The sequence below is a fragment of the Geospiza fortis genome, unplaced genomic scaffold (genome assembly GCF_000277835.1).
Source record: "Geospiza fortis unplaced genomic scaffold, GeoFor_1.0 scaffold351, whole genome shotgun sequence".
NCBI lineage: Eukaryota > Metazoa > Chordata > Aves > Passeriformes > Thraupidae > Geospiza > Geospiza fortis.
In genome coordinates, this window is record NW_005054419.1 from 7,227 (window position 1) to 16,785 (window position 9,559).

At 42.3% G+C, this 9,559-nt stretch overlaps 1 protein-coding gene across 1 annotated transcript in view; it reads left to right on the top strand.

Annotated features, from left to right (window-relative positions):
* Positions 1 to 1,006: 1,006 nt before the first annotated feature.
* Positions 1,007 to 9,559, top strand: part of TSNARE1 (t-SNARE domain containing 1) — a gene marked incomplete at its 5' end in the record, with an annotated part of 305,337 nt that continues 296,784 nt past the window's right edge. Inside the window, 2 exons of the mRNA XM_005426622.2 lie at positions 1,007 to 1,123; positions 8,201 to 8,270. Coding sequence (XP_005426679.2) covers positions 1,007 to 1,123; positions 8,201 to 8,270 — 187 coding nt within the window. The remainder of the gene's footprint in view (positions 1,124 to 8,200; positions 8,271 to 9,559) is intronic.

Here is a 9,559-nt window from a genome sequence, read left to right on the forward strand (position 1 = left end):
ATAGCTCAGTCCACCATCACATGACTCCTTCTCTGGGGGGTGGTGAAACTGTGGAGAAGTTGGGGACAGTTTCAGGGATTTTAAACTTGGGAAATGAAGCTAAAAAACCAAACCAAACCAAAAAAAACAAAAACCAAACACATACCACCAAAAAAATCCTGTATAAACAAACAAATCAACAACAACAAAAAAAAAAAACCTCAAAACCAACCAAACAAAAAGCCCCAAAACAACAACAGAAAAAAAAAGTAAAAAAAAACCAACCAACCAAAAAGACCCCCACCCCACCTTCCACCACACCTGAAACCCCAAAATATTCCAACCCTCACTTCAGTGTTCTTGTAGGGCAGATTTAAATACCTTGGCTAAAGTGAGGACCTTGGGAATTAAGTTGTGAGAATTTTTCTGTGCCCCAGCAGTTGAAATTCCTGGCACTGACTCATTGTCCCTTGCATTTGAGCTATCAGGAAGGAATGGGAAGAAGAGGAACCTCTCCTGGTGGTTAGGAGAGGAATGTGTGGAGATCCCACTGAGCTCCCAGTTCCCTCCTGCCCCAAAAGCTTTGACCCCACAGAGCAGGTGCCCTCTGCTCACTGCTTTTTCCACAGCAGGACCTGCTATGGGCCCTGTTGCTCTGAAAAGTGCTGGTTGGCCATCACTTGGCATTGTGGTTTCTCATTCAGTCGTGGTTCTGATGCTCCCACTTGGTAAATGAGGTGGAATTATTTGTATTCAGGTTGCTGATAATCCCTGCAAATCCCATCTCAGTCCATGTGGGCTGTATCCACTGTGTTGCAGCAGCATCTTCACTGTCCTGGTGGCGCTGGATTTGTCTGTCCAGTGCAAGTTCCACCACCAGGCCCTGTGTAAAGCTGCATCAGAATTTACCAGGTCTGTGTAAATCTGCACCAGAGCACCCTACCTGGGCTAAATTTCTGCAGCAAGCAGGAATCCACATTCCTTTTCAAACCATCATCCCCCTTTCAAAGTGATTGATGGTGTCCAGTATTAACACTTTTTTTCTTTTCTGTTTTTCTCTTCACAGCCACTCAGATTGATCCCAGTGAGCTGCAGGAACTTTTTCAGGAGACTTCAGCCAATGTGTTCCGAATTAACTCCAATGGTGAGTAAAATGAGAGCTTTCCTGGTGCTTTCTGTGCTGTCCTGGTGATGATTCCTGTGCATGGCCACAGCTCCTTGTCAGGGAGCAAATATTAATGGAGCTTTTCTGCTGCTGCATCTCACGAGCAGCAGCACATGTCCAACACACAGCTCCTTAAAAGATGTAAAAATATTCCACCATATGTTCCATCCAACAGGCACAGATACATTCCAATCCTTGCTGAGACCACATCCTTTTTTTTCTATTTTTAATTGTGTCATCTGTTACAATAGAGAGCTAAGAGCTCAGAAAGGTGGAACAAGCCAGGCTCATTTTCAAATATGTTGCAGCACTGCTGTGTTCAGAGCCTGCCACATGAGCTTGCAAAACATCTATCTCCCTTAGAAAAACACCAAAATTCTGCTGTTCTTCACTCTCTAGGTTGGGCAGGGGTATCTCCCCAGCCCCTAGAGATGCAGAGTCCTCCCTCCTTTGAAACAAGCTCTGGCTTATCAGTTTTGTTGGGTTAGGCTGGAGGAATTTATTTTGCAGACAGATATAAACTAAAATTGCTGGCTGGAAGGTAATGCCATTGTACCCCAGTTCTAAAACATACCAGTGTCAGACTGGGATCTGAAATTATCAGTGCTGATTTTACAATAGACCTGGAAATTGCTTTGGAATTATCTGGACAGCTTTTGTGTCTGTTCTTTCTGTGTCTTGGGTGACAGGGAGGCCTGGCCTAGGTGGAGGGGAAGGATTTTAGTGCCTCCTTATTTGTGTAATTCTTCCCTAGTGTGTCCTAGGGGGTGGAGCCCTGGTCGTTGTAGCAAGGGATCCTTCTTGGAACAGGGATGGGAATTAAAAACTTCTAAAATGTAGTTGTCTCTACTTTTGATGAGTCGTGTGTGCTTCATCTGCCAGGAAAATTTAAGCACCGATTTTTCTATGACTACAAAGGATTGGTGACCCTTGAATTGGTGACACACATCCCTTGAAAAAAGGGATTATGGCCACTGTGGGAGCTTGAACCTCCCAACTGTGATACTTGGCTTTCAGGTGGGTGAACAACCACACCATAAAACACAGAAATACCTGCATTAGCACCAGTTTTGGCTGCTCCAGCACCAATAGTTTTAATTTGACAATGCCAGTGATGGGTGGTAGTAGCACTTCTGCTTCCAAACTGAAGGCTCAGACTGAAGTTGTGCAACCTTTCGTGAGTCTGTGTGTGCTGTTCCTATCCAAACGGACTTGATGGGCCCCTGTGCTTCAAACACAACTCCACAATGGAGTTTTATCCTGAGAAAACCTAGAGTTGAATGGCACATCACTTTTGAAATACCACAACCCAATTTCTGTTTTCATTCTTTGTTAGAATTGCCTTAACCCCTTCAATTCGTGTTTGACAACCACTGTTGTTGCTATTTCTCCTCTTGAGATGGTGATGTTGCCTGAACTGAGTGCTCTCAGTGAAGCAGATAATGACAATGCCTGCACTTAAAACTTTTTTGCACAAATGGAGAAGGTGCAGAGAAAAGTCAAAACTGTTTGATGTCTGAAAATCAGACTTTAAAATTTGTGCCATCCAGATTTCTGCTTGAGACATCCAAGAGGACTCAATCTTGGTGTGTAAGTACCTCTCTAGGAAGAAAGACATCAAATAGATAACAAGGAGCTTGTTAATCTATTGTTCTCACATAGGAGGAGATCAGGAGATAAGAGTTTAAGCCAGACAAATTCAATCCTTCTGTATGAGGGTAACCAGCCATTAGAACTGCTTATGGAGGGGGCTTGATGGATTTGGCTTTGCCAGGAACCTTTCAATCAAGATTCAAATGTCTTTTTTATAAGATAGCTGGACTTTAGTCCATCTGCAGTCCCCAGTCTTGATGGGGAGTGGGGAGTGATGGGACAAAATTTTATGGGAGGAAATCGGGTTGGATAATCAGAATTGCTCTCTCTGGCTTTTAATATCTATGAATCAATGAATCTATAATGTCCTTTTAAAGTGCTTTCAGGTTGAAGAAATGCCCATAAGATACTTTACTGTTGTTGCTCTGTTCACTATCCATATTATTTTTTGTCTGACAAAATCTGTTTCATTCAGTTTATTTTTTATAGTCTCTCCCCCAAAAAGTGGTTAGAGATTTTCAGGAGAAGGATGCTGAGTGTAGTGCTGAGATTTGTCAGAGCTAATTCACTTTAGGTAAAGAACTTTTTTTAGGCTTAGAAAATGGGGAAGAATGCCCATGATTCTTTCTGTAGCATAAAATCTCTTCAGAAAACTCAGGAAGCTCTGACTCGGAGCATGAAAAATAAGTCAGTGATGTTGTTTGTGGCTGAGCAAGGAATAGGCAGTTACATTCCAGATGCTCACCAGATGATGGGGTTACTCCTCTTGTGCTGGGCGTGGTGTGTTGAACATCCTACACATTGCATAAATCCTATCACAGCTCTTCTTTCCCTCCTTTTCCTGGCTTGCTGCAGCCTCTCTGGGGTTTTTTGAGGTTCCCTGTTGTGTCTGGAGATCTAACTGTGCACCTGAAACGTTCTTGTCTCTTTTGGGGTGCTGAAGATCATAGATCTGTAGAGTCATACAATCATTAAGGTTGGAAAAGACCTCCAAAATCTCCAAGTCCAAGCTTTGACTGAATGCCACCAAGGCCACTAAACCTTGGGAAGTGCCTTGTCAGTTTATTCTTGAACATTCCCAGGAACTGTGACTTCACCTCTTCCCTGGCCAGGCTGTTCCAAGCTGTCAGGAGTTGGCCATGTTATGATTTTGTTGTTTAGATTCTAAAAGTCCCAGGTTGAGGCCAATCTCGGCAATACCTTTTATGTCTTTGGGGAATGACTATTTTTTAATGAAACAAGGAGTCAACTTTGTACCAGGATTTTAAAGCACCATTGAATTTTATTGAGTAACACTGCAGAAGTAATAAACACAGTGTGCTTTGTCCCTCTTTGCTGTCCTTATTCTTTTTACAGAATTCTGAGCCTTTGGGGTGATTTAAATTCTTGTTGGGCACTTCAGGACTTGCTTCCTGACCAAGGGGGATTTTATAGCTCTGAGTTGATTGTGATTATTCTCACCTATAAATACTGCTCCAGAGAGTATCCTGCTCCCTTTTTTTGCCATGAAAATGGAAATCTTCCTCATTTGTTGAATAAAAATTTTAGCCAGGACAGCTGGTCCTTTTTATATGCTACTGGATCACTCTCCTGCCAGGTCGTGAGCTTATAGACTTCTTTTAATGCCATCTATTATAGAAGTATGAAAGGGTAGAGGGAGATTTTCCTAATCTTTGCTCCTGCTTTCTTTCTCTTAATCTTTTCGGGCTGTCCCTGCTGAAAATAAGGAAGGTTCATTGAATCATGGAATAGTTTGGGTTGGAAGGGACCTTAAATGTCACTTTGTTCCAACCCCCCGCCATGGGCAGGGACACCTTCCAATAGACCAGGTTGTCACATAGTGCCTTGACTTTTGCAACTTTCATGTTTTGGGTTTTTTTTAGTTTAGTTGATTTTCCTATCAGCACACAAAAAGGAGCTCAAATACTGCCTGAATTTGTCTCATTTATGGCTTTTTTTAAAATCTATACTTTTATTGAGACCTTGGGGTTTTTTTGGTTTTGTTTTTTGTTTTTGTTTTTTTTTTTTTTTTTTTTTAATGTGCAGCTTTTAGCTGCCTCTTAGTAAGTATCTTATAAGTAAGTACAATAAATAACACTCCTAAATGGAGTTGCTCTGGTGCATCTTGCCTGGTCAGTGGAGGATATCCTGGAGGAATCAGGCCTGTGCTGGCCAGATGGAGAACCTGAACTCTCTAATGGCTCTCTTGCCTCCCTAATTTCCTGCTCCTCACTCTTTAATGACTGCCCATAACTGGTTGGTGCCATGTGCAGTCCCATTATCTTGATCTTAAAGGCTGAGCAAAGGATTTTCCTGTATCCCTCAGGTGTGATAGAGTCTCCATGCCATCTCAGGATGGTTTCTCATCCCCCACTGATTTGAGGACTGCAATGGCACAGGCAACTGGGAGCCAAGCTCTCTGTGAAGTAAATCAGTGCAGCTCCAACATCACTGATGCCTTGTGAATGTGCCTCATTCTGGAGGACTTGGGCATGCCTTTTAATGACAAAAAGAACAAGACTTTTAAAACAAGATTCCTGTTTTAAGAATGGCTTCACACATCCCTCCAGCAGAGCCTGATGTTTTGCTTCTCTGGTCAAGTTACTGCTCACATGACCAGAACTGGTACATTGAGAGAGATTTTCCACATCCAGCACAGGAGCTGCAGAGATTTTGATAAATTCATTTTTAGTCAAAGCAAGTTAGATTTACCCAGAGTAGCTCAGATTTAATTATAGGATCATAGAATGGTTTGGGTTGGAAAGGACCTTAAAGATCTCTTGGTTCCAACCCCCTGCCACGGGCAGGGCCACCTCCCACTATCGCAGATTGCTCCAAGCCCCATCCAACCTGGCCTTGGACACTTTAAGGGATGGGGCAGCCACAGCTTCTCTGGAAAACCTGTGCCAGGGCCTCCCCACCCCCACAGGGAAATTCAATTTCTTCCTAATATACAATCTGAACCTGTAAATCATCTCCCTCTTGTTCTATCACTTCATGCCCTTGTCCAGAGTTTCTCTCCCAGTTCTCTTGGAGCCACTTTAGGCACTGGAAGGTGCTCTAAGTTGTCTCTGGAACCTTCTCTTCTCTGATTAATCCCAGCTGTCCCAGCCTGGCTTCAGAGCAGAGCTGCTCCAGCCCTGTGATCATCTCCGTGGCCGCCAGGATTTTCTTCAACAGGTCATCATCCTTCTTGGATGGGGGCCCCAGAGCTGGATGCGGTCCCACTGATGTCTCCTGGGAGGAGAGAAGAAGGGGAGAATCACCTCCACTGAGCTTCTGGCCACTCCTCTTTTGAGTCAGCCCAGGGTTCCTTTGGCTTTCCTGAGATTTAGGAAAGTCACGTTGGAGTTTTAGTCCTGCTGTTTTCCGCATAAGAGCTATATCAAATGGTAACCTTTGGCTCCTCCAGAGTGCATATCTTGTAATTTTGGGACAACTGACATTTATTTGGCTGTCTAAATGCTGTGTTTGAATTGGAATATTAGGTAAAATTATTGGATAAGAACTTAATCACAGATCACTTTCTCATCTAACTGACAAACACTTTCCTCACCTCTTGAGTTTATGTTTCATATTCTTTTCACCTTTTTGTGGTTTTCCAAAATGCTGAATTAATCTGACAGCTCATGGGTTTGTCTCCGTGTAAAATGGCTCGAGTGTGAAGTCTTGAAGTGTTTTGTTCAGTAGCAAAACTGCTTCCCACTCCAGTCTTCTCCAAAGCAGTGGCAGTAAAGCTCACTTTGAATTGTCTTTATTTTTGCAGGTCAGGTTAGAAGGGTTCATGGAGGCAGTAGCTGCTGGTTTTGTTCTGGAATTGCACACATGGCATTAGCTTGTTCTTACAAATTCAGTGTCCCCACAAGTTGTTTATTTACCTTGGCTTGCTGTCCATTCTCCAAGGACCACACTCTGCTTTGTTCCAAAGGGTTGATGGGCCCAAAAGTATTTTTAGTTGATGCAAAATTTTATATTTGAACTGAACAGCATGTGGATTCCAAGGGAAATTGATTTGTTAGGATTGTGGAGAGGGAAAGAGGGAATTATAGTATTCATGAGATCTCTGCAGGGTCAGTGGTGTCCTTCTACAGAAGCAAATGGTTATTAGTGAAAACTTCCAATTTATTCTTTAGAACACTGTGCTTCCAGCAAAGAAAAATAATTATTAGCTCAGTTACAGACAATTCCTTGAGGCTTTATCTTACTGAATCTCCAAACTCTGCAGTAAAATCTGTTATTGAGAACTAGCATTGATGGAAATATATGGTGGTATTCAAAGTTTTTTTGAATATTCATGTAGTTCAGGCACATTAGTTACTTTTTATACTGTTTAGTGACTTTTGGTGTCAAGCCAGCAGAGCCCAAAAGAGAAGAGAGGATTTTGTCTGACAGTGGAAATATAATTAAGTGACTTGTTCAAAATTACAGGCCAAGTCCAAGTCTGCAGAGTCATTAAAACAGAGGATTTCTTAAATTTCTGCAGAAATAATTGAACCATGTTTTTAATCTGTTCTTCTTTCTATCCTTAAATATTGAAGCGTGACTGATAACGGGTTATGGGTTTTTACAACTGGAAATGTCCTGAAAGAAATCCCACATGTAAATATCAAGAATGTAATTTATTTAACATTTTCCATTGTGGGAAATCATGAAGGGCTTTGCTTGCTGGCTGTGCTAAGTCCAAAAGTAGTGACCTGTCGTTAATTTGAAAGTGAATTGAGACAGTGAAATTAAAGGGTGGAAAAAGACAACAGTATTCCTAGATTTCTGCTTTAATATACACACACACACATATATATAGATATTTCTTAAATATGAAGTAATTGAAAATTACAAAACAAACCGTGTTTCCACCTTCCAACTGCTTTTAGAGTATTCTCTTCTTCTGATGAAAAAGCCCAAAAAGTTGTTGAGCACAAACACAGGAGATAATCACATCTCCATTTTTTTCTGAGCCAAAAGGTAGAAAACATTTTGAGTTTGAGCATCTTGAACAAGAAGATGGAAGATATCAGAGTAGACATCAGTGTTCTGCCTCTTAATTATAATTCAGAGCAATAAGCAGTTATTATGCAATTTCGTGCCTCTTCACCAGGGGCACATTTCCAGCTGTAAATGCTCAGTGCACAATTCTGTGTCACCTCAAGGCTGGAAGAGTCAGAGATCTGTGCAAGGTCCATGGAACTGAGGTTTTCCTGACAAGGGGTCATATTCCATCATGTCATGGCATGTTATACATGGATTCACCATTTGAGCTTCCAAAGAACCAAATTTGTCATTCTGTGGCAGTGGCCACTGGTAGATGTTGTCCCCTTTCTCTCATAGCTTACTTGTTCAAATACTTAATTGTATTAAAAAAAAAAAAAATTAAACGACAAACATGTAAACTGAGATCCAGTATTTTTTTTCTCTCTCTGAAAAGGTGTGCTGCTGCTTTATCTTTTCTTTCTCTGCTGTTGACAGTGACCTCTCTGGAAAGAAGTCTTCGATCCCTGGGGACCTCAAACGATACTCAAGAGCTGCAGGATGGACTGTGAGTTTATTTTAAATTGTTGCAGATCTTTCTTTGTCCCAGCCTTTTCATTTTTTCCCCTCATCTGTCCTCACCTTTTCTTCCTTCCTTTTATTATAGCTGGACACCTTTTTGTCAGGATTACTTTGGTTTTTTCCGTTCCTGTTGGTGATTAATGGCAGTAGGATGTGTATTGATCGTATAAAGCTTTGCTTGTGCTGGTTTCATGTGGCAGAGAATGGTGTGGAGATAACACAGAAAAGATGGCCCACGGTGAAAGAGGGCATTCTGTGGTTCTTGGAGGTGTTATTTCTCTGTTGTTTGTTGCTTTTTGGTTGTTGGGGGTGGTGGTTATTTATTTTTTAAGCGAAGCTGGAGTAGGAAACTGTGCTGGTTTTGGCTGGGATGGAGATAATTTTCTTCACAGTAGCCAGTATGAGGCTGTGGTTTGGATTTGTAATGAAAGCAGTGCTGATAATCCAGGGATATTTTAGGTACTGCTGAGCAGTTCTTACACAGAGTCAAAGCCTTTGCTGCTTCTCACCCACCCCACCACTGAGTGAGGAGTGATTGAGCAGCTGTGGGAGGTTAGCTGCTGGCTGGAGTTAAACCAAAACAGATGTTTCTGTAGCTTTTTCTTGTTCCTTTTCTTTTATCCCCCAGTTCTACTTGGCCAAGGTCCATGGGCCCAAAAGGAAGGAAAAAAAGACCTGTGACAGAGGCATGTAGTGACAGAACAAGGGGGAATGGCTTCAAACTGGAAGATAGTAGATGTAGATTGGATATTAGGAATAAATTCTTCCCTATTCACCCTGCCAGGGTGGGGAGGTCCTGGCACAGGTGGCCCAGATAAGCTGTGGCTGCCCCATCCCTGGAAGTGTCCAAGGCCAGGTTGGATGGGGCTTGGAGCAACCTGGGACAGTGGAAGGTGTCCATGGCAGGGAAGCTGGAACCAAGTGATCTTTAAGGACCCTTCCAACCCAAACCATTCCATGATCCTATGAAAAAATAAAAGAGGGAGAGGATATTTTATAGGAGGAAAAGTGTGTTGTGGTGTTGGAAACTGCATCACAGCATCACGTGGCACAGCACTGACAAAATGAGACTTGATTTGCAGTTGCAGGGGACACAGTTCATTAAACTCCCTCTTCCAGAGCTGTGTACACACAAACACGCACAGTTAGCTCTCCTTGTATGTCTGCTAATTACAGAATTCAAATGGCTTCTCCAAATGTAGCACAATTTATTAAAGGTGCCTCCCTTCAAGCAGCTTGCAGGCAAAAATCAACTGTTTGGGATATGTCTCTGAT